Raw genomic sequence first — 25276 nt, 5'->3', positions numbered from 1 at the left:
TCCCCTTTCCTTTGTCCAGTTTTACGCCAGAGCAGGGACCAGGGGTCCTGGCAACAATACTGGGGTATGATTCCGACATGTTTGATACCAAACATGCCCAGGTTCGGAGTTGACATTACCTGTGTCCAGTATATGGGTAAAATGGCTTAGACACACTTACGAAGTCCAGTGTAATGGAGCTGGAGTTTGTAGGGGCACCTCTGCTCAAGGAGGGGTGCCCTCAACACACAGGGACCTACACCCTGCCCTCTGGACTAGGAGGGCCAAACATAGGAGTGAATTACAATGACCTGGTGTAGTGACCTGTGGTGAAAGGGTGCATGCACTTTTTCACGCAGGCTGCAATGGCAGGCTTGCTGACATATTATGCATGGGCTCCCAGAGGTAGCATAATGCATGCTGCAGGCAATGGGGAACCCCGTGAGCCCCAATGCCCTGGGTACCTAAGTACCATATACTAGGGACTTATATGGGGGCACCAGTATGCCAATTGTGGGGTGTGCAAAGTCCTAAGCAACTAAATTTACAGGGCGAGAGCAAAATCACAGGGGTCCTGGTTAGCAGGATCCCAGTAAAAACAGTCAAAGCATACTGGTAGCAGGTAAAAAGTGGGGGTAACCATGCCAAAAAGAAGGTACTTTCCAACAAGTCAAAGCATGTGGCTATGAGATAACATTATACTGTAGGCCTCGAAAAATCATATAAATGTTACTACACCTGCAGGTCAAGTAACTTAATTTACTCGCCCTAACTGTAATGTACTGGACCTGTAAACCGGTCTGAAATTGTATGATCCTAGGCAAATAGTTTCCAAATTGCCTTTTACTTCATTGTCACATACGACTGTAACTTCAAATATGTGAGCTCAGCATTTCTGCAGTACAAACAAAAACTCTTGTTTCATGAAGTAGACTAAACTTTGCTGCATGCATCACAAGAATCTAGCCCACATATATATGGGACACATGACCTATGACTTCTTTTAATTCACTAACAGCATTGTCATCAGGGCAGGAGTGTTTCTCATTTTGTTCAAACACTCAATTCTAATAAATATATTTCTAACCCATGACATATCCTTTGCACATCAACACAAAGTATTCTGATTTGTTTTTATCCTATGAAAATTTTTAAAAAATGTAATCACACAGAAAGATAAAAATGGGCTCTCAAAACTACTGACATTTTGAAATGTTTAAACAGTTGACTTAGTCATTAAAATTTTCTGTGTTATGAAAAGAATCAGGCACTATATCATTTTATTTTACATTCTAAACAGCAGGTCACACTGTTCACTTTACAAAGTCTTAGAACTCTGCTGTCAAGAAAAAATAATTGCAAGACAAACTGACTTTTGACCTCCGTCTGCGAACACAGCAAATGTGACGTATGAACAAGATTTAAAGGCATCTTTTATTGCCCCGCCACTTTTCAGCTGAACAGAACATCTGTTCTTTGTCAACACACCAGAAGGGGTGAGTAAATCCTAAAATCTTGACCTGATCAAATAAGACTCGTCATAGCGAATGGCGAGTAGATTTTTCTAGCCCTGAATATGTTACGCTGATGGCACTCCGTCATTTCCGTTGGACAGAATCTTGACAAGGTCAATTCTCATTTTAAAGACTGTATGAGAAAGACAGTTGCCTGGATGACGAATAATTGTCTACTATCGAATGGTGAGGAACCAGAGATTCTGTTGTTTGGAAAAGCTCAGCTGCTACTGACACCAGATTGGTGGCCCCCTGAATTAGGTTTGGCCCAGTCTCCTAGGCAGACAGTAAAAAAAGTCTCAGTATCAGGCTTCACTAGTCTCTGTGTGGGACGCTGGCCTGGTGTGTGGTTGGTACCTATGGTACTTACACCTTATACCAGGTATCCCCTTTCAGTGAAGTGTAGGCAGTGTCTAGAAGCCAGGTTCTCTAGAGGTGGCTGTGGATGAGCACCCAAGGCTTATTTAGAAGACATGCAAAGCTCATGCATACCATTACAGTCACACAGTTCATACACACAAAAAAGAAAACACTTGGTTGCACAAAAATAAAGGTACTTTAGTTGTGGAACACAGTATCAGAAAATACTAGAGCGGAAACCCTCCATTAGGAGGTAAGTAAATACTATATATATATATCTATATCTATATATGGAAAATGTCATTTACCCAGTGTACATCTGTTCGTGGCATGTAGTGCTGCAGATTCACATGCTATGCATATCCCTTCCGACATCTAGTGTTGGGCTCGGAGTGTTAGAAGTTGTTTTTCTTCGAAGACGTATTTTCAGAGTCACGGGATCGAGTGACTCCTCCACTCGGTTCCATTGTGCATGGACATCGACTCCATTGTTAGATTGTTTTCCCGCAGAGGGTGAAGAAAGGATTGATAGAGTATAGAAATATAAAGAGATGTCCATGCAAACGGAAATGTATATACATATGTACAAATGTTAAGTTACATTTTACGTTCAATGGCATGTGTAGCTGCAGATACACATGCTATGCATAGACTACAAAGCAGTTAGTACTCCCAAAAAGCAGTGGCTAGCCTGTAGGAGTTGAGGTTGTTTGGAATAAAGTCCTTAAGACAGCTTGGCCTACAGTGGCTTGTTGCTCTGAGAACACATTAACACAGTAGAGTTTTGTAAAAGTATGAGGGGTTGACCATGTAGCTGCTTTGCATATATCAACCATTGGTATGTTTCCTAAAAAAAAAGCCATTGTTGCACCTTTCTTTCTTGTAGAATGTGCTTTAGGAGTGATCAAAAGCTGTCTCTTTGCTTTGATGTAACATGTTTGTATCCATCTAACAATCCATCTTGCTAAACCTTGTTTTGACATAGGATTGCCTGTACGTGGTTGTTGGAAAGCAACTAAAAGTTGCTTTGTTTTCCTAAAATCTTTAGTTCTGTCTATGTAGTATATAAGAGCTCTTTCTGCCACAGAATCCGGCTGTGGAAAGAAGACTGGCAATTCCACAGTTTGACTGATGTAAAAAAGGAGATACTACTTTTGGTAGAAATTTTGGATTTGTTCTTAGTACAACCTTATGTTTGTGCACTTGGAAAAAAGTTATTCAAGAGTGAATGCTTGTATTTCACTAACTCTTCTTAAAGAAGGTATAGCCACAAGGAAGGCGACTTTCCATGTTACAAATTGAATTTGGCAAGAGTGCATGGGTTCAAAAGGTGGGCCCAAGAGTCTGGTAAGTATAATATTTAAATTCCATGATGGAACAGGTGGTGTTGTGGGTGGAAAGATGCGTTTTAATCATTCCATGAAGGCTTTGCTAACAGGAACTCTGAATAGAGAAGCATGTTGAATATTTTGTAAGTATGCAGATATTGCAGTAAGGTGTATTTTAATGGATAAAAAGGTCACATTTGATTACTGTAAATGAAATAAATAGCATACAATATATTGTATAGATGCTGTAAGTGGATATATGGCTTTAAATTGACAATAGTAGACAAATAGTTTCCACTTGTTCGCATAGCACTGTCTAGTAGTAGGTTTTCGTGCTTGTTTAATTACTTCCATACATTCTGATGGTAGATTTAAATAACCAAATTCTATGACTTCAGGAGTCAAATCGCTAGATTGAGAGCATTGGGGTTTGGATGCCTGATTTGACTTGTTCTTTGTTTACAAATCTGGTCTGTTTGGGAGTTTGGATGGAGGTACTACAGATAGGTCTAATAGTGTTGGGTACCAAGGCTGGCATGCCCATGTTGGTGCTATGAGTGTCATGTTGAGTGACGTTTGACGTAATTTGTTGACTAGAAATGGAAGGAGTGGGAGAGGGGAAAAGCATAAGCAAATATCCCTGACCAATTGATCCATAAAGCATTGCCCTTGGATAGGGGATGTGGATGAGAAGTTTTGGCATTTGTGTTTTCGCTTGTTGCGAATAGATATATGTCTGGTGTTCCCCATCTTTGAAAGTACTTTTGAAGTACTTGGGAGTGAGTTACCATGTGAAAATGTTCTGACAAGATGTATAGATTGAGGGGCCTGCGGTCTAATATGGGCCTGAGGGTGCCATCTTTCTTGGGAATTAGGAAGTATACTGAGTATACTCCTGTTCCTTGTTGGGACTGTGGAACTAATTCTATTGCTTGTTTGAACAGTAGAGATTGTACTTCTTGTTTCTTGTTGTAATAGAACTGTATGTTCGGGGGACAACTTGTGCTATCTTGGCGGAATGTTTGGAGGGGTGGATATCAATTTTAGGCAATAGCCACTGCGGATAATTGATAATACCCAGTTGTCTCTGGTGATATTTTACCAAAGAGTGGAACTGCTGTAGTCTTCCACCCCCAGGAGATGTGTGGAGTGGAAGGAAGTCACTCTTTAGGTTGTGTTGATATTTGTTTAGAGGTGTGGAATTTACCTCTATTTTTTAAGTACTGACCTCAATAGGATCCTCTAAACCCACCTCATTGATACTGGGTTTGCTGTGGTTGCTTTGTTTGGGAGGTGGGAGCCTCTGAGGATTGAGGTTTAAAACCTCCTCGAAACTGTGGCCTGCGTAATGAACCTCTATATGGGGTGGTGTACAAGGCGCCCATTGCTTTCGCAGTATCTGAGTCCTTCCTCAGTTTTTCAATAGTGGTGTCCACTTCTGGGCCAAAGAGTTTTTTTTTTTTTTTTTTTTTTTTTTTTTTTTTTTTAAATCAAAAGGCATGTTAAGGACAGCCTTTTGAATTTCTGGTTTAAAACCAGAGGAGCGCAGCCATGCATGTCTAATGATTGTGATGGCAGTGTTTACGTGCCTTGCAGCTGTATCAGCAGCATCAAGGGCAGATCTTACTTGATTAATACTAATGGCTTGTCCCTCTTCTACTACTTGTTGTGCCCTCTTCTGGTGCTCTTTTGGGAGATGCTGCATAATATCCTGCATTTCATCCCAATGTGCCCTATCATAGCGAGCTAGAAGTGCCTGAGAATTTGCAATTCTCCACTGATTTGCTGCCTGTGTAGCAACTCTTTCTCCTGCTGTATCAAATGTTCTGCTCTCCTAATCAGGAGGAGGTGCATCTTCTGAATACTGGCTATTTGCCCTCTTTCTTGCTGCACTGACCACCACTGAATCGGGAGGGACCTGGTGAGTAATGTAATCTGGGTCAGGGGGTGCAGGCCTATACTTTTTATCGATTCTAGGTGTGATAATCCTAGCTTTTACAGGCTCACTAAAAATTTGGTCTGCGTGTTTTATCATGCCTGGTAAAATTGGGAGACACTGGTACTTAGAATGTGTATAAGATAGTGTAATAAATAAGAAATCTTCTTCCAATGACTCTGAATGCATAGTTACCCCATGATAAGCTGCTGCCCTGGATATGACCTGGTTGTATGCAGTGGTATCTTCTGGTGGAGATGGTTTTGATGGGTAAGTATTTGAGTCATTATCTGGGATGGGATTGGGGTCATAAAGATCCCATGGGTCTGCTGCATCTCCATGTGAATATAGTGAAAGTGTTGGAGAAGGCATTGGTGGTGGACTGGTATGAGGTGAGACAGATAATTGTGGAGAATGAGGAGAAGTAGGAAGAGGTATTGGCTTCTCCTTCAGTTTTTGCACCTTTGCTGGTGGCTGGACTGAGTCCAGTTCCTCTTGAAAAGCCAGCTTTCTTTTTGTTTTTAAAGGAGGTGCAGTGACAATTCTTCCTGTCTCTTTATGGATGTGTATTCTGCATTCTCTCATATCCATCATTTGTAAAATGGGCTCAATGTCAGGCTCTTCCTCAGAGGTTTTATGGGTTTCTCTAAAAAAAAAAATTAAAGTCCTTGTTCCTTTGTATATGAGGATTTTTTCGACTCCGAAGTTTGTTGTTTTTTTTGTCCCCAAAAGGTAGTGGAAGGTCTCGGTTCGGAAGCTGACTGCCGAATTTTCGACTTGACTCGACTTGGCATAGATTTGAGCAAGAGTTGGATATAGAGGAACCTGATCAAAGACAACAGAGGTTACATATCCAAAAGGATACTGGCAAGATTCAGACTTTACCTCCACTCAAATCTAAAAGAAAACTTGCATTTCAAGAAACAGAAATGCAACCAAAGGCCAAAGTGGTTAGAGAAGTCACCAACACCACAGGTCTCACCACAACCATCCCCACTGCACTCACTCACAATTGTCACCAGTGGGAACACCAATAATGCAGTCACCCACACATACTGGGATGACCCAAGATGCTGCTGATGCATGGGATTTATATGATCCACCAATATCGGATAACAGCCCAGAGTGTTATCCAACCAAGCCGTCACCACCAGAAGACAGTACTGCATATACGCAGGTACTAGCCAGGGCAGCTACATTCAACAACGTAGCGATGCACACTGAGCCAGTGGAGGATGACTTCCTTTTTAACACTCTGGCATCCACCCACGCATCCTATCAAAGCCTGCAATGCTACCGGGCATGCTCAAGCACGCGCAACAGGTCTTCCAAGAGCCTGTAAAGGGAAGAGCTATCACACCTAGGGCCGAAAAGAAATACAAACCACCTCCAACAGACCCAGTGTTTATAACGCAGCAGCTCACACCGGACTCAGTGGTTGTAGGGGCAGCAAGGAAAAGAGCAAACTCTGTCGTCAGGGGATGCTCCACCACCAGACAAAGAAAGTCGGAAATTCAACGCAGCAGGCAAGCGAGTGGCATCACAAGCAGCCAATCAATGGCGAATTGCTAATTCGCAAGCCCTGCTTGCACGCTACGTCAGGGCACGCTGGGACGAGATGCAAGGCATCATACAGCACTTGCCCAAGGAACACCAAAAACGTGCCCAGCAAGTAGTTGAAGAGGGACAGGCCATATCGAACAATCAGATAAGGTCCGCACTAGACTCTGCAGATACATCGGCACGGACTGTCAACACGGCTGTAACCATTCGCAGGCATGCATGGCTACGGAGTTCTGGATTCAAACCAGAAATTCAACAAGCGGTATTAAATATGCCGTTTGACCAACAACAGTTGTTTGAGCCGGAAGTCGATACTGCCATCGAAAAAATGAAAAAAGACACGGACACGGCCGAAGCCATGGGCGCGCTCTATTCCCCACAATTCAGAGGCACTTTTAGGAAACCACAGTTTAGAGGGGGGTTTCAGCAACAAACATCTGAACCTTCCACCTCCCAATCACAATACGAGGGGGGGGGGGGGGGGGAGTGGGTGGTGGTTGTGGTTCCTATAGAAGACAATTCTAGAGTAAGGGGAAAATTCCAGCCCGCCAAACCAAGCCCTAGCAAGCAGTGACTTCAATGTCACAACACCCCAACACTTGCTAACCAAATACTACCAGAATTGGACACAGATTACCACAGACACATGAGTCCTATCAATTATCCAACATGGTTATTGCATAGAATTCACAACATTCCCTCCAGATGTGCCACCAAAAACGTACAAACTGTCTCAACAACACTTAGACCTATTACATATAGAGTGGTTGGGGATCAGCAAGGTCAAGGAGGACTCTAACCAGGAGGGGGAGTCACAGGGAACCCTTCGCGTTGCAGAAGGCCCAGAGGAGCGGGACACAGTAGTCACAGAAGCAGCCCACACAGCTCCACAGAAGTTGCTCCCACGTCGCCAGAGACCACGCAGAGGTCCGGGAATGCCAGGAGGGAGTACTGGGGGCTGGAGCTAGATGTCACCTTAACTTCCCCTTGGAGGTGAAGCAAACAAGCCTAGGCAGCTGCAAAGGATGCGCTGCACGGGGCACTGTCTTGCGTGGAGTGGAAAGGACTTACCACCACCAAAGTGTGACAGCTGGTAGAGAGGACCAAGGAAGACTCTACGGACCACCACCCGTGATGCAGGACCCATGCCATACAGGATGAGGGGAGATCCACGCAGCAGGTTGTCGATGCAGCCAGGTACTTGTAGTTACAGGGGAGTGATGCTTTCACCCCAAAGGAGATTCCTCCTTCTTCTTGTGCAGGCTGAAGAGTTACAGTCTTCTTAGGATACACAGCTGAGGAAATGTTGCAAAGCTGGCAGGAGTTCAGGATACAATGTTGCAGAAGAGTCTTCCTCGTGGATCTGCAGGTTGTAGGTTCCTGGAGGAACAGGTCTCAGTTTCGGAGGCCAAAAGTCAAAGCAGAGGTTGCAGAGGAGTCCTGCTGGAGTCTTGCAAGCCGAATCTGAGGACCCACCACAGAAGAAGACCCTACATAGCCCAAAGAGGGGGCTTTGTAACCTAACCAGGTAACTACCTATCAGAGGGTGCCTCTGATATCACCTGCCTGGCCTGGCCACTCAGATGCTCCCTGAGTTCCCTGCCAACCTTGGAATCAAGATGGCAGAACCCAGGGACCCTCTGGAGGAGCTCTGGGCACCAACCCTGGGGTGGTGAGGGACAGGGGAGTGGTCACTCCCCTCTCCATAGTCCAGTTTTGCACCAGAGCAGGGACTTAGGGTCCCTAAACCGGTGTGGACTGGTTTATGCACAGAGGACACCAAATGTGCACTTCAAAGCAAAACCAGTGGCTTGGGGAGGCTACCCCTTCCAACCCAGTCACACCTATTTCCAAAGGGAGAGGGTGTTACCGCCTCTCCCAAAGGAAATCCTTTGTTCTGCCTCCCTGGGCTTGATCAGATCAAGCAGCAGGAGGGCAGAAACCTGTCTGAGGATTGGCAGCAGCTGGGCTGCCCGGGAAAACCCTATAAGACCTGTAGTAGCAATGCTGGGGGTCCTCTAAGGAGCCCCCAGAGTGCATGGAATCATACTTCCAACATTTGGAACAGTATTGGGGTATGATTCTGACATGTTTGATACCAAACATGCCCAGGTATGGAGTTACCATTATGTAGCTGGATATAGGTAGTGACCTATGTTCAGTACACATATAAAATGGCGTCCCCACACTCACGAAGTCCAGTAAAATGGAGCTGGTGTTCGTGGGGGCACCTCTGATAGTACAGTGGGTGCCCTCACACGCAGGTACATACACCCAGCCCTCTGGGCAGAGAGGGCCTACACCATAGGGGTGACTTACAGTGACCTGTAGTGAAACCAGGTGCGTGCACCCGATTCACGCATTCCCTAAGAGACACTCAACAGGTAGGTTAAGAGAGACTACCACCTGTTAAGGGCCAGTAACTCCACCCTAGCTAAAGTGTGCTGCAGCTAAGAGGTGGGATTGGGTGGAGTTATTCACATTAGTGACTTGGTACTTGTGACCAAGTAGGTGTTGTGCCGGTGACACTAACGTTTTAGTAACTATGGTGACACTGGCACCTGTGTCCCTGTAGGCATCAGCCTTAACACCATTTACCTGAATGTGCTGCTTGTACTTATCCATGTTAAGGGGACAAGCAGCTAGGGGGGCAAGGCCAGTGCCACCCTGTGAGACAGAAACTGTCTTGGGGGTTTCTACACCCACCCCAGATTACACTATGGATCCAAAGGTGAACCCAACTACACTTTTGGGCTGACTACTGCCAGTAGTCCCACCACTACTACTACTACTACTACTACTACTAGGAGTGGAAGTGGATGTAGGAGTGGTAGAAGGCTCAGGGACTAGAGATGTCCCCTGGCCTATGACCTTTATTTCTGCACACGTCGCACCTAGGCCTTTCACAGAGAAGGAAGAGGTTTTAGAGCCACCCCAGAGGAGTTTTGTGGGCCTGATGAGGAGTCTTTACTTTTGTCTTTGTACCCACTCTTGTCCTAAGACTTACCTGCTTCCTTTTTCTTGTCCTTGTCACCCCCCAGTGTGAGCTATTCTGCTCACTCATGTACTGACCCATTTGTCTGCCTTCTTTCCCAATTATTGGGGAGAAGTCAGACCTGAGTCCACCAAGTACTGGTGCAACAAATCAGACACGGTTGTTCAGTATATGCTCTCTCAAAATCAGATTGTACAAGCCCTCATAGTCACCGACATTGCTACCATGCAACCAGCCTTCCAAAGCTTTTACAGAGCAGTCCACAAAATCAATCCAATCTTGGGAGGGCTCTTTCCTGGTCTCCTTGAACTTAATTCTGTACTGTTCAGTGGCAAGAACAAATCCTTCTAACAGAGCAGACTTTAAAACTGTGTAATTATCAGCATCCTCCGATGACAGTAAGAAATCTATCCCTACCCTTGTCAGAGAAGGAGAACCAAAGAATAGCAGCCCACTGTCACTGGGGGACCCTCTGGAGTTCCTCTCCAGAGAAGCAAACCACTTCTGGATGTCACCTCCCACCTTGTATGGGGGCACACCCTTACTAAGATTTCTGGAATAAAAAGAGTCCTCCCTGCCCATAGGTTCCCTGAAACCAAGGTTGCTGCTCCCACCATGGGGTGTTAACCCCAATCCCTGCCTCTCTCTCTCTCTCTCTCTCTCTCTCTCTCTCTCTCTCTCCCCCGCTGCCAAGGCCTCCCTGTCTAGGGCTAGCTGTTGCTGCTGCAGCATCAGCCTGGGCTCAACCAGCCTTAGTTTCCTAAGCTGCCTATCTGAGGAGTCATCAGGAGTTGAGCAGTTTGTCACCTCTGATACAGAGGTGACATGAATGGCAGGATGAGGATCTGTCCCTATTTGTGGTAACCCTCTGCACTAGTCCCCTGGAACAAAAGTGAGCCTTCTGACATGGCCACCTTTGGCACTACCTGTAGTGCTCACAGCTACACTAGGGTGTTTACTAGAGACCATGTGATCCTCTGGGAGGACCCTACTCAGTGTTCAGATCCTCCCTTTCTAGCACTGGGAGGAGGTGGGGGGAATTAACCTTTTCTTCTTCCTCCTTCTCCTCCTGGCTATCAGCTTGGTCCTGGTAATCCTGGAGGAGCAGGCCAAGAAGCAGAGTCTTATTAGGATTCCTCCCTCTCTTCAGGTTCTTGCTCTTGTACACTTCCCTCAGTTCCTGGAATGTGAGATCCTCATAGGGAGAATCCATGTTCTGAGATGTGCTAGGCACTGAAGACATGTTAGAGTGGTGTAGGGGGTGCCTAAACTCCCTAACGTTTAGGCTCTTTTTATAGAAGTTTGGAGCAGAGGTTATGCCAGGCCCAAATTTTAAGAAACTATCCCTGTTACTAGGTATAACTGTAAACCTAACTAGTAAGTGGTCTTTCCAGCAGAAAGCACCAAGTAAAAGAGTGGTAAGGCAATTGCAAGCTAACTTGACCGAGTGTGTGCTGGGATCCTGCTAACCAGGCCCCAGCACCAGTGTTCTTCCCTAAACTGTACCATTGTCTTCACAATTTGCACACCCCTGGCACATAGCTAAGTCCCTTGTAAAAGGTAGCAGTGGTACCAAGGGCTCTGTGGCCAGGGAGGGTCCCTACGGGCTGCAGCATGAACTGTACCACCATAACGGACCCCTCACAAAACATATGCACACTGCCATTGCAGACTGTGTGTGATGGTGGGGAGAAAAAGGTAAAGCGACTTGGCATCCCTCCCAGGGTGCTATACCCACAAAGCCACTGCCTGTGGCATAGGTAAGTCACCTCTCTAGCATGTCTTATAGCACTTAGGCAGGGTGCACTATGCCACAGGTGAGCAATATGTCCCTACAGTGCCTAGGTCCATTCATAGAAATTGTAAGTGCAGTGTGGCCATATTAAGTACATCGGCTCCACAATGGCTTCACTGAAGACTGGGAAGTTTTGTAATAAACACACACTGATGCCAGTGTTGGATGTATGGTAAAATGCACACAGAGGACATCTTGGAGATGCCCTATGTATTTTACCCAACCCACTAGTGTAGGGCTGACTGGTCTATGCCAGCATGCCACTAACAGACACATTTCTGACCCCCACATGGGTGCTCTCAGGGGTCAGGAACAAAGCATGCTTTGGGTGGAGTTGATTCACACTTCACCCTTCAGGAACTGCAACACTTAGTGGTGAGCCTCAAAGGCTTGGGCCTCCTGTTACACATTTATAGACAGCATATTTTCCATTGAAATAGCCATTAAAGTTGCAAAGACATACAGTTTTACTGATAAACGTATACAGCACACAAATTAAAATGCGTGGAAATTAGCTGTCTGTTAATGTTTATCATTTGTGCAACACAAAGTAAAGGGCCTTGCTCTGTTTTGATTCTATTAACCCCTACGCTGCCAGGCCTTTTCCCCCTCCTGTGCCAAGCCTTTTTTTGGCTATTTGGGGTAGTCCGCGCTTAGGCCTTTATAACTTTTTGTCCACACCCACGCCAAATTTGCGTCCTTTTTTCCCAACATCCTAGGGATTCTAGAGGTACCCAGAGTTTGTGGGTTCCCCTGAAAGAGACCAAGAAATTAGTCAAAATACACGTAAAATTGGAAAAATGGGCTGCAGAAGTAAGCTTGCGTTTTTTCCCTGAAAACGGCATCAACAAATGGTTTGCGGTGATAAATCACCATCTTCCCAGCTTTCAGGAACAGGCAAACGTGAATCAGAAAACCATAGTTTCCAACACAATTTTGGCATTTTTCTGGGACATACCCCATTTTGAGCTTTTAGCCTATTTTCAGTTACTGACAAATGGGTGTGAAACCACTGCTCGATCCCGGACAGCTAAAGATTTCTGAAACATAGACAAAATTCTGAATTCGGCAAGGGGTCATCTGTGTAGATCCTTCAAGGTTTTCCTACAGAAAATAACAGCTAAAATAAAAAAATATTGAAATTGAGGTGAACAAAACAGCCATTTCTGTCCACGTTTTCTTCTATAACTTTTTCCAGCTATGGTAGATTTTTTTAAGCAATACACCGTTACATCTGCTGGACTCTTCTGGTTGCAGGGATATATAGGGCTTGTAGTTTCATAAAGAACCCTAGGTACTCAGAGCCAACAAAGGAGCTGCACCTTGCAATGGGCTTTAATTGTATACTGGGTATACAGCAATTAATTTGCTGAAATACAAAGGGTGAAAAATAGGTATCAAGGAACCTTTGTATTTCCAAAATGGGCACAAGATAAGGTGTTGAGGAGCAGTGGTTATTTGCACATCTCTGAATTCCAGGGTCCCCAAACTAACATGTGAATAACAGGGCATTTCTTAAACAGATGTCTTTTTTAAACACTGTCTTACATTTGAAAGGAAAAAATGTAGAGAAACACAATGGGCAATTACATTTGTTCTTCTATTTGGTATTCCTCCAAGTCTCCCGATAAAAAAGGTACCTCACTTGTGTGGGTAGGCCTAATGCCCGCGACAGGAAACGCAACATTGACACATCACATTTTCCCAAAGAAAACTGACATTTTTTTTTGCAAAGTGCCTAGCTGTGGATTTTGGCCTTTAGCTCAGCTGGCACCTAGGGAAACCTACCAAACCTGTGCATTTTTTTAAACTAGACACCTAGGGGAACCCAGGATGGTGTGACTTGCGGGGCTCTCATCAGGTTCTATTAACCAGAATCCTTTGCAAACCTAAAAATGTGTAAAGAAAACCTTTTCCTCACATTTTGGTGATGGAAAGTTCTGGAATCTGAGGGGAGCCAAAAAAACGTCCTTCTACCTAGCGTTCCCCCAGGTCTCCCAATAAAGATGGTACCTCACTTGTGTGCCCGTAACAGGAAATGCCCCAAAACACGCACTGGGGGGTAGATCGGGGGTAATTGCCCCATCTGCCTACCGGTGGGCAGAACAACTTTGCCTCCAAGGGGGGCAGAAACGGCCAACAGTAATGAGCCCCCATGGGAAGCGACCCTTGCCCCCCCCCCCCAAACACACACACACAAATCCCTGGTGCCTAAGTGGTTTCTGCCCCCCCCCAGGGACACATCTGTGTAACAGAAATAGGCAGATCTGCCCTCAAGAGAGGCAGAAATGGCCTAAAATAAATTTGCCCCCAGGGGAGCGACCCTTGCCTAAGGGATCACACCATTGTGTGAAATTGGTACAAAAAGAAAAATCCCTGGTGTCTAGTGGTTTCTTCCCCCCTTGGGGACAGATTGGCCTGAAACAAATAGGCCGATCTGCCCCAAAGGGGGGTAGAAATGGCCTAAAAACAATTTGCCCCCAGGGGAGTGACCCTTGCCTAAGGGGTTGCTCCCCTTTATTGTAAACATGAAAAAAAACTCCCTGGTGTCTAGTGGGTATTTCTGCAGCCCGATCGTAAAGCGATCGGGCTGCAGAAATGCTCAGACAGACATGAAAGGAAAGGCCTTTCCTGTCTCTATGCCTGACCCCACCCTCGATCAGAAGATAAATGCAAGTATTTCTCTTCTGATGGCGCTGTAAGCTGAGCTTCCAGCATGATGGGGGCAACCTCTGATGAGGTCAGAGATTGATTGCGTGCTGACTTCATCAGATGTCACGGTGGGCTCGGTTGCTGCAGCCCTCTCCCCCACCCCACCCCCCCCCCCCCCACCCCCATGGGCTCGGTTGCTGCGATTTTCAGAAGACACAGCCTAACACATTTGACCTCTGTCTTTGAATCATCCACTAATGTGTCAAAATAAACACGGAATTAAAAGGCATCTTTGTCAGATTTTCCCGACCCACCAGTAAAGTAAAAACTGCTTTATCAGCGTGGAATGCTTCTGCACGGGTAATACATAAAAGCCATAGCTGCAATGCCCTTGGCGCCAAGTTAATAATATCAGTAATAAGTTCCCTCAACAGAGCATGATTTATCAGTCAAATATCAGCTTTTAATATATTTTTTAAAAATAACATTTTTTTCTCTATACATCAGCTTATGAGTTCCGGAAAATACAAACATGTTCGTCTCAAATGCACACTTTTCAATGTAGCTATACATTTATTCATTCAACCAAGAAAACACTTCTAGTTTAATAGGCTGGGCTGCCACCTAGAGGTAGGTGGGATAGCTATCATTAGCTCACGAGAAACTCACTGGAGAAGCCTCTTAGAACATGTAAGAAAAACAGGTTACTGAATTTTGTAGCCAGGAAACTAAGAACACTCGCCAGATCTGGTGAGAGCAATGCAAGGGACACAAGTCAGGTAGAGCCTGGGTGAGCAAAAATCACACGCAGAAAGGTGCAAAGGGAATTTCTTGTTAAGGCAGACTGGTCCCACACTGTATATCACTTTATGAGCAAAGTAGAGGGTCTTGAATAAAGCTCGTTTATGAATCAGGAGCAAGTGCAGTACTGTAAGATGTTTAGAGATGGGAGAACAAACCGGAGATTTCAGGACAAGAATGGCAGCCATGTTCTGGAACACTTGGAGACTACGAGTCACTGGGGAATGCCCACTTAAGAAGAACTCCTGCATCCAAACCACAAGGTGATCAGTGCTTGAACAATTGTTTGCCTGCTCGATAAAGAGACAGAAGAATACTTTACATAGGAATTAAATTAAGGCAAAACAAGATGCAGGTGTGTTGTTCACTTGTGCAGTCATAATAAGGTCTTTTATCAAGAACTAAACTCAGGAATGTGACGAATTCAGCAGGTACTGGTGTACTGCCAAAATCAGCCAGCCCTTATTAGGAGGACCAGATTGGTATTACCAAACATGAGTACCTTTGTGTTGTCTCCATTTAATATTAAACAGTTCACTTATATCCAATGGCCAATGTCCGACAAACAGGAGAGGAACTTGACCCACGTTTCCATCAGGCTGTTGGAGATAGAGACTATGATCTGGATGGAGAGGATACTGAAGCCGTAGGACTGGACGATCTCAACTAAAGGGTGGGCCATGTACACTGACCGGCACAGGTCTTAGTGAAGACCTCAGGAACCACATATGTTAGCTTCGGAGGTGTGGACCAGTAAGAAGAAAGAAATTAATTGTGACATATCAGACAAACTATTAACTGCTCAGAAGGATGGAAGAGGGCATCATATCTTATGCTGCAGAGTTAAAAAAGGATCAAGGCAGAAGTATGCTGATGTCCCCAGCCAATAAATATCTTTGCAAATAATGTCCTAAAACACAAGTAGAGAGCTGGCGCTGCAATAAGATACTTTCAAAGAAAATGTATCTTCAACTCCAATAGTCTGCTTGTCTTTTCAATAAACAACAAGAAAAGATATTACGATTTGTTTGCCAAAATGAAGACAAATCGTTTCATCGAAATTACCTGAAGACGTGCTACGACTTGGCTCCCCTCTTCTCAGCTGGTCTATTCTGGACTTGCGTTCCCCTGTTTTTTCCATGCTTCTATTTCGTTCTCGGTCCCTGGAGCTACCATGTATGGTCTTTTTTCTGACAGTCTGATCATCGCCACTGCGATGAGCAGACTCATTTGAGGGTGATCGCATGCGACTTGAGGCCCTGCTCTGATTGCTACAAATGCTACTGCTGCGTTTCTGATCAGCAGGCTTCCGAAGAGGCAACTCCTCAACAACAGCAGGTGGTGGCTCTGTTACTTCCAGTTTATTTTGGGTGGGCTTCGTAATAGATTCTTCAGGTATTCGTTCTGGAACAATAATCTCTCCACGTTCAAGGACCTCATCATCTGACCAATCACTGAAGTTTGTTTCCTTTTCTTGGGCTATTTCCACTACAGCTTTCTCAAGAACAACTTCAACTGGCTCCTCTTTTATTATGTTTACAGCTGGTCCGACTACCAGAGCAGGTACTGGAGCCACAACAATTGCTGCAGTCACCGGTGGTGTCCGAGGGCCTTTCTTCTTCTTACTGTGCTGGGTCACTTCCTCATCTGAAACATCAGAATCCCCTCTAGACCTTTTACGCTTCCTATCAGCACTTTTCTTTTTCTGACCTTTTTTAGGTGAAAAGGCTACCACTTCTTCTGTAACCAACTCAGGGCTTCGCTTTTCTAAGGGCACTTCTTCGTCCTTTTTCTTTTTCATTGCTTTTTTCTGTCCTTTAGATCTTTTTTTAATTTCCTCATGCAATCGCTCAGAAGTATCCTGCTCCTCAGTCTTGATACGAACTGCAGATTCTGATTCCTTGATCTTAGAAATCTCAGCTGCTTCCACGACATGTTCTTTCTGCCTCTCTACTGCACTGCAAACTCTTTCTTTGATCTCTTGTTCTTCAAAGCGCTTTAAAATATCCCTTTTCTCAGGTTCTCTCTTTTCCTCTTTCCACCTCGTAGATCTGTCTTCAGTAAGATGAGGGGGACTGAGAGACCGACATTCTGTAGGTCGGACAACTTGACTCAACAGTCTGTGCTTTTCATCTATAGAGAAAAAAGTATTAATTTTATTTCACAAAGCACACCAAAAAACAAAAACTCTGAGAATGATGAAACAAAGTGATCATTTTGGAATGATCACTGTCTTGTTAAATCGTGTACCCTCCTTCATATAGTTTTAAATGTACAACAGCAAATATCGGAATACTACTTTCACAACTATGATAATCTTTATTCCTTAAGCAGCCACACATAGATAGCTTTCTAGTTTCATACTTCTGAACTTCACAATAAAAAGACCCCTACCTTCTTTCTGGCGTGCTTAAATCAGCCTGTTATCCTAGAAAGTTGCCCTTTTCTCACAACTCCTATATTTAATTCTTAAAAAAATGCATAATAACTTTAAAATGTCAATTTTTATTTTATTTTTTATTTTTACAGAAAAGCAATGCGCACTCTTCAAATCGATTCAGCTCACTACCGCAGCTATATTCAAATTCTGATGCGGTCAGAGATGTTACAGCAAATACTTACTTTTCTCATCTCCGCTGTTGTAGGCATCACTATCAGGTGATTGGTCACGGCGCCGTTTGGGTGACGGGCGTGGACTTAGGCTGTTTTCATTCCTGTGACGTTTCCTTTATCGGAAAAACAACATTATTTTCAAGTTCAAGCCATTTAATGAGGATTGCCCATTAAAAAGTGTTCATGATAATTCTATTAACAATAAGGAAAAGCAAAGTAAACTAAACAATTCCATCTTGTGAAGAATATACAATTAGTCCTGTTGGAATTCTCGTACACTACACAAGGATACCATTTCTTGTGCACAATTTAATTTTTGTTTACTTATTTCATTTGAGAGCAGTGCTTGCTTTCACACCTTCAGACTGTCGCCACATCTTGTCCTGCCATGCTCTGGTCGATGGCTACATGAAGCCCACAACAGTGTTAAGTGTTGAACGCAGCACAGCTGCTCACTTTAAAAGAGGGTAGACAAATGGAAGCATGCAAAAATGAAGAGCAGGCAGACATAACTCTCCCGATGGACAGCAAGAACTGCCACCAGCCATTGTTTTCCAAAGTCCACCTAGCTACATAATGAACAGGTGGTTGAGGTGCAGAGGGCGAAAACTATGGTTATTAACCCCCAAATCCTATACGGATTGATGACCCTCAAGTGAGAGATAGACTGAACTGTTATCCACACTCCCAAGAATGAAAGGAGGGAGGGCTGCAGTTCATAAATTTCAGGGAACCCTCAAGTATAAGTGAAGAAATACTGTCAATCGAACACACAATAAAACAGCACTCCGACATGCCATAGAGCAGATTATTTCAATTTGTTGATAAGGACAAGAATTTAAGAAAATATTTAGATTTTTTCAATCAAGTGCAAAAGTCAATGGTTGTTCAAAATATTTTAAAATACATTTTTGAAAGTTCCAATAATACTTTATCAGCTGTCCATGTGAATTCTAAATGGACAAGTTACGGTAACACCTTATCTGGTAAAGACAATATCTAGTTGCAGATTCCTTATCTTAGAATTTCCCCCAGGTGTCAGACTGGAGCTGGAGATTTTTCCTCAAGCAGTACCCCTGCACACATTTAGGTGGTGTTAATCGCGCGCACTGGATATGATGTTGCAGGTTCTATATAGGCGCCGCCCCGGCACGTTGTCGTCTGTTTCTTTTCATGACTCTCCATGCCAGAAGCCCAGAGCCATGAAAAACACTGACCTCTGTTGCATCAAAACTAGGGCCCTGAAAGGGAAGCAAGTGTCTGTCCCTAGAAATCAGTTCGCAGAGCAGGGAGGATGGGTGAATCAGTAAGGAATCTGCAACCAGGTACTGTCTCCACCAGATAAGACTTTACCGAAGGTAAGTAACTTGCCCATCTGAAAGAGACATCTAGTTGCAGATTGCTTACCTTAGAATAAATACCCAAGCAATACCATCCCCAGAGGTGGGTCTGCGAACCAAGACACCCACCAGAAAGTCCTGCAGGACCGAACAGGTAAAGTGCCCATCCCTACAAAATTGACTGTCCAGGCGGTAGTGTTTGGTAAACGTGTGCAGGGATGCCAACGTTGCTGCCTGAAAGATGTCCAGGACTGGAACTCCGTATGCTAATGCAGTGGCTGCAGCTTTAGCTCTGGTAGAATGAGCACGCATGCTCTCAGGGGATTGCTTCTTAGCCAATGCGTAGCACATTTTAATGCAGAGTACGACCCATCTGGAGAAGGTTCTCTTCTGCACTGTGCGACCTCTCTTCGCACCCTCATAACCAAGAAAGAGTTGATCATCCACCGGAACTCTCTAATATGCTTTTTTTTGGGACCAGACAGTGGAGTCTCTCCTCTTCCTTAGAAGGATGAGAGGGTCGTAAAAGGTAGGCAAGGTGATAGATTGGCCTACATCGAAGAGCGTAGCCATTTTCAGGAGAAAGGAGACCAGTGTGCAAAGCACCACTTTGTCAGGATAGATGGAAAGATAAAGTGGCTTAGATGACAATGCATGCAAGCAAGCTCACTCTGCGGGGAAATTTAATGGCCACAAGGAAGGCCTTAGAGGACAATTGTGGAGAGGCTCGAAAAGAGCACACATCAAGAATGTCAGAACTAATTTAAAGTCCCATTGGGGCATAATGAATGGAGAAGGAGTTAACATATGGGTAAGGCCTTTAACCCCTCGGTTGCCCTGGATGCAATGGTTACATTCCTGGACAGCACCGCTCGGATGCCAAGGACGTAACTGCTACGTCCAGATAGGGACCCTCAGGGGAAGCGCTAGTGACCCCCCACCCCTCTGATGACATGGAGGGGCCAAGAAAGGCATCAAAAGAAAGGAAAGGCCTTTCCTTTGATGTCTTTCTCAGCATTTCTGCTGCCCGATCGCAATGTGATCGGGCAGCAGAAATGCCCACTAGACACAGGGATTTTTTTTTTCTGTAATTGAAAAAGGGGAGCTTAGGCAAGTGCCCCTCCCCAAGGGGGGGGGAAATTATTTTTAGGCCATTTCTGCCCCCCGGGGGGCAGGTCGCAGAAACCGCTAGACACCAGAGCTAATTTGATTTTTATATGTAGGGGGGGGGGAGGGGTAGAAAGTCTACTAGATGCCAGGGAATTAAAAAAACAAAACAAAAAAATAGTGTGGTGTTGGCTACCAACCAGTGTGGGCATGGTTATGCCCCCATCCCAACTGAAGGGGGTAACAGTCTTTCAGCTCCCCCCCAGCACACTAAAACATCTTATCCCATGACAAGCAAGAGGACATTTGATAATTTTGGGTTTTACATTTGGACCATGAGAGATTGGCTAACTCTCAAAATCGTCCCACTTGGAATGGTGAGGGCTGCACTTTTTCGACTTTGGACGATGCCATGTAGAAAAATCCACAAGACCTAGACACATCTTAAAACTAAACATCTGGGTGGGTCCAGGTTGGTGTGCTTCAAATGCACCTCACACCATTTTCTTACCCTTAATGCCCTGCAAACCTCCAACTTCGCTGGAAATTAGACATTTTTGTGATGGAACCTTCCGGAATCTGCAGGAATCCACCAAATTCCTCTCACCCAGTATTGTCTCATCTATAACGATAACAATTCTGCCCCACTTGTCAGCCTAAAAATGTTTTTTTTCAAACTGCCCTTTTGGACCCGCTTTGGTTGCCCCTCAATTTTGACATGTTTTTGGCTCTTCCCTGTCACAGGCACTTGGCCCACCTACACAAGTGAGGTATCATTTTTACCGGGAGACTGAGGGGAACGTTGAGTGGTAGGACATTTGTCCCGGTGCGGTGATCCCACACAGAAACGTGGGAATAATGTGGGGTTTTTGGTTTAGCTAAAATTGAGGTTTGCGGAGGATCCTGGGTAAGAAAACACTGGGGAATCCACACAAGTCACACCTACATGGACTCCCTCGGGTGTCTAGTTGGCAGAAATGTCTGTGTTTGGAAGGTTTCCCTAGATGGCTGCTGAACCCAGGACCAAAAACTCAGGTGCACCCCCCCCCAGGTAGTTTTGTATTTGATAATTCTGATGTGTCTTGATAGTGTTTTGGGGCATTTCCTTTCGCGGGCACTAGACCTACCCACACAAGTGAGGTACCATTTTTATCGGGAGACTTGGGGGAACGCTGGGTGGAAGGAAATTTGCGGCTCCTCTCAGATTCCAGAACTTCCTATCACCAAAATATGAGGAAAGTGTTTTGTTGGCCAAATGTTGAGGTTTGCAAAGGATTCTGGGTCACAGAACCTGGTGGGAGCCCCACAAGTCACCCCATCTTGGATTCCCCTAGGTGTCTAGTTTTCAAAAAGGCACAGGTATGGTATGTTTCCTTAGGTGCTGGCTGAGCTAGACGCCAAAATCCACAGCTAGGCACTTTCCAAAAAAAAGCTCTGTTTTCTTTGGGAAACTGATGTGTCCATGTTGTGTTTTGGGGCATTCCTGTCGCAAGCGCTAGGCCTACCCACACAAGTGAGGTACCTTTTTTATCAGTAGACTTGGGAGAACTCTGTGTGGAAGGAAATATGAGGCTCCTCTCCGATTACAGGACGTTGTCACCAAAATGTGAGGAAAAAGTGTTTTTTTGGCCACATTGAGGTTTGCAAAGGATTCTGGGTAACAGAACCTGGTGAGAGCCCCACAAGTCACCCCATCTTGGATTCCCCTAGGTGTCTAGTTTAAAAAAATGCACAGGTTTGGTAGGTGCCCGCTGAGCTAGAGGCCAAAATCTACAGCTAGGGGACTTTGCAAAACAACACGTCAGATTTCAATGTAAAAATGTGAAGTGTCCATGTTGCGTTTCCTGTCCGGAGCATTAGGCCTACCGATGCAAGTGAGGTACCATTTTTATCGGGAGACTTAGGAGAACACAGAACAGCAAAACAAGTGTTATTGCCCGTTTTCTTTCTCTACATTTTTTCCTTCCAAATGTAAGACAGTGTGTACAAAAAAGACATCTGTTTGAGAAATACCTTAAAATTCACATGCTAGTTTGGGCACCCGGAATTCAGAGATGTGCAAATAACCACTGCTTTTCAACACCTTATCTTGTGCCCATTTTGGAAATACAAAGGTTTTCTTGATACCTATTTTTCACTCTTTATATTTCAGCAAATGAATTGCTGTATAACCGGCATGGAATGAAAACCCTTTGCAAAGTGCAGCTCATTTACTGGCTCTGGGTACCTAGGGTTCTTGATGAACCTACAAGCCCTATATAGCCCCACAACCAGACGAGTCCAGCAGACGTAACAGTATATTGCTTTCAAAAATCTGACATAGCAGGAAAACGTTACAGAGCAAAACGTGGAGAAAAATGGCAGTTTTTTTCACCTCAATTTCAATATTTTGTTATTTCAGCTGTTATTTTCTGTAGGAAACCCTTGGAGGATCTACACAAATTACCCCTTGCTGAATTGAGAATGTTGTCTACTTTTCAGAAATGTTTAGCTTTCTTGGATCCAGCATTGGTTTCACACCCATTTCTGTCACTAACTGGAAGGAGGCTGAAAGCACAAAAAAATAGTAAAAATCGGGTATGTCCCAGTAAAGTGCCAAAATTGGGTTGAAATATGTGGTTTTCTGATTCAAGTCTGCCTGTTCCTGAAAGCTGGGAAGATGGTGATTTTAGTACCCCAAGCCCTTTGTTGATGCCATTGTCAGGGGAAAAAAAACACAAGCCTTCTACTGCAGCCCTTTTTCCCCATTAAAAAAAAAAATTATAAAAAAAATGTTCGCTGTATTTTGGCTAATTTCTTGGTCTCCTTCAGGGGGGCCCACAAACTCTGGGTACCTCTAGAATCCCTAGGATGTTGGAAAAAAGGCCGCAAATGTGGTGTGGGTAGTTTATGTGGACAAAATTTTATGAGGGCCTAAGCGCGAACTGCCCCAAATAGCCAAAAAAATGCCTGACACCTGGGGGAAATTTTAAGGTAAGGAACCTGCAACTATATGTCACTATCAGACACATAATACACTGTTAGTATCATTGTAGGAAGCTGGTAGACTTGGGAGAAGGGTGGAAACTGTAGGCTGGAGCATGTCTTCTACCGAATCTTCAAACCACCACCTTACATTTTCACTTTGTAATTACTTGTACAAATACTTTGTGTAAAAGGTTTCCAAAATAGTTGTATTGTAAAGTAAATAAGTGATGCATTCAATAGATAGCCACTTACACAACAGTAATTTAGTTTTAATGTGAATGTATATTTCAGTACTAGAACTCTGTTACCCTACTATCCATTTAACATATTTCTGATGTTTATTCCAGAGTTTTTCAAAATTAGAAAGGTTGTTTTGTGATGACATTCAACATTCATTCCCTTTCACTGAAGAGATTCGTGAACATATTTTTCCTGCTGGGACACTTTGGCTTGGTTTTAGAGAGCTCCACAGTCTCAGCCCCTGGGATCAGCCACCATGTTCTTTCCATTAAAAGTGTCATTGAGAGAAATGGCTTGCAGATACTGATTCAATGAGAATATAGAGCAGGTGGGCTGCCTCTATATATTTATCTGCCCTAATAAGTACTGTGATTTGAATAATCTTTCAACTTTATTCTTGAATGTACAGTGTCCTAGTGAGAGTGAAGGCAGCTGAAGGTTTTATTTCTCCATGATCACCTGTCCAGTGATTTCATAGAGTGGCTACAGGCTCTACATCATTTTTTTTATAAACTAACATAACCAGAACACTAGCAGCCACCAAGAACTGTACAGTCTGCTGGATAATCAGGGCTTGAGCAACATTCAAACTGAACTGAGCCGGCAACTGTGGCTTCAGTATTTCAATCCCTCATTGAACTTTTAAAAAGCACAGAGATGTACTCAGAGCATAGGGGTGAAGAAACTGCCAAAGAGTAAGGTAATGGAGATTGTCGCTACTGTTTAACCATAGTGCTCTGAAACCCAGCACTATATAAAGGAATGCTAACAGACTGATAACTTTGGGGAAAGTACTCAGGACAAACTACCTTAATAAGACAACTAAAACGGAATCATTATCTATGGAGTTTGACACAGTTGTGCAAAATGGAACTAAGCAGCCAACCAGTCAGGAGCTAAGTCAGTTTATGGAGAAAGTAAACAGTCGAGATAGGGAAAAGATCAGACACTGATATTGTGAAATACAGAATGAGGAGTTTAACTTTAAATTCATCAACTAACAAGAAGGAAAGAGAATTACCTACCGTTAAAACAATCTGTATATGAACCTGGAAAGAAGTCAGTGGAGTTATTTGCGGTTTAGTACCTTTTTTGGGCTCATCACTATCACTTTTCAGAACCTGTGGACAATCTGCATCATCTCGACTAAGGCAAATCATTGTGGCTGATGGACACTGCTGAGCCTGACCACTGTGGGGTACTCGGGTGTGCTTTTTAAAGTTTTGCCTGCAACTGCACATTTGCATGTGTTCATCCTTGAGAGAGATTTTATACTAAAAGGGGCTTGCAGCCCATCCATTGCTTAACATTTGTTGGCTTCACTGTCACTCCTATTTACCGCCTTCAAATTGGCCAGTGTACTGGCTTCATTGCCTCTTCTTTTAGCTGGAGAATGGACCAAGTACTGATGCTTCGGCTTCATTGCTATCCTTCCGCTGATCACACTGTGATTGAGGTACTACTTTACATTTTACTACACTTTGCCATTTTGAGCTACACTTTACTATGCCAGACCCACATCAAATAAGCCCTTTTCGCCTTGGAAATAAATGTTATGTGCTTTGACTGTGACAACAGATGCTATCTGTTTCCTAATGTATTTTCACTAAGACATGCACATGGGCGCAATTGCTTTTTTTTTTTATGTGATATGATTTTTCGTCAAATTAAATTTTTAACAGATTTGCTCAGAATGACAGGGGTATTGAGACCTAATAAGCACTGGCAAAATCAAAAGGTCTTGCCTTTTAGACTAGAGGCTCCACTGTGGTCTTTTGTTCATGCTATACAGCATGGACATTGCTGATTTTGGCATGTTTTGTAGCCATGCTATATGCAGTGTGGCTAAAAGAAATATATATTTGCATACGGACTATGATGCATCCAGTGCCTAGGCACTAAAACAAAAAAAACAAAAAAAGATTCTCTGGCTGCGTCACAACGCTTTCTCAAATTGGTTTGAGCCACACTGTAAAACATCTGCTTTGCTGTACAGCATGGCTACAAAACATTTCCAAGGCCTACTGGCTTTGCCAATGCTTGTTTCACACTGGCTTACTTTCTGGAATGCTCCATTTCAAGTCTT

At 44.1% G+C, this 25276-nt stretch overlaps 1 protein-coding gene across 3 annotated transcripts in view; it reads right to left on the bottom strand.

Annotated features, from left to right (window-relative positions):
- The window catches only part of ZC3H13 (zinc finger CCCH-type containing 13), a 532845-nt gene that overhangs the window by 139780 nt on the left and 367789 nt on the right, over positions 1-25276 (bottom strand). For all 3 annotated transcript variants that reach the window (XM_069205400.1, XM_069205402.1, XM_069205401.1), the window contains exons 14-15: positions 17546-17649; positions 15989-17056 (exon numbers count right to left, since the gene is read on the bottom strand). In XM_069205400.1, the coding sequence (XP_069061501.1) occupies positions 15989-17056; positions 17546-17649 (1172 nt within the window). The remainder of the gene's footprint in view (positions 1-15988; positions 17057-17545; positions 17650-25276) is intronic.

This window comes from Pleurodeles waltl, chromosome 8, assembly GCF_031143425.1.
Source record: "Pleurodeles waltl isolate 20211129_DDA chromosome 8, aPleWal1.hap1.20221129, whole genome shotgun sequence".
Classification (NCBI taxonomy): Eukaryota; Metazoa; Chordata; class Amphibia; order Caudata; family Salamandridae; genus Pleurodeles; species Pleurodeles waltl.
The sequence above is the reverse complement of the archived record's forward strand: the minus strand, read 5'-3'. Positions and strand labels throughout refer to the sequence as shown.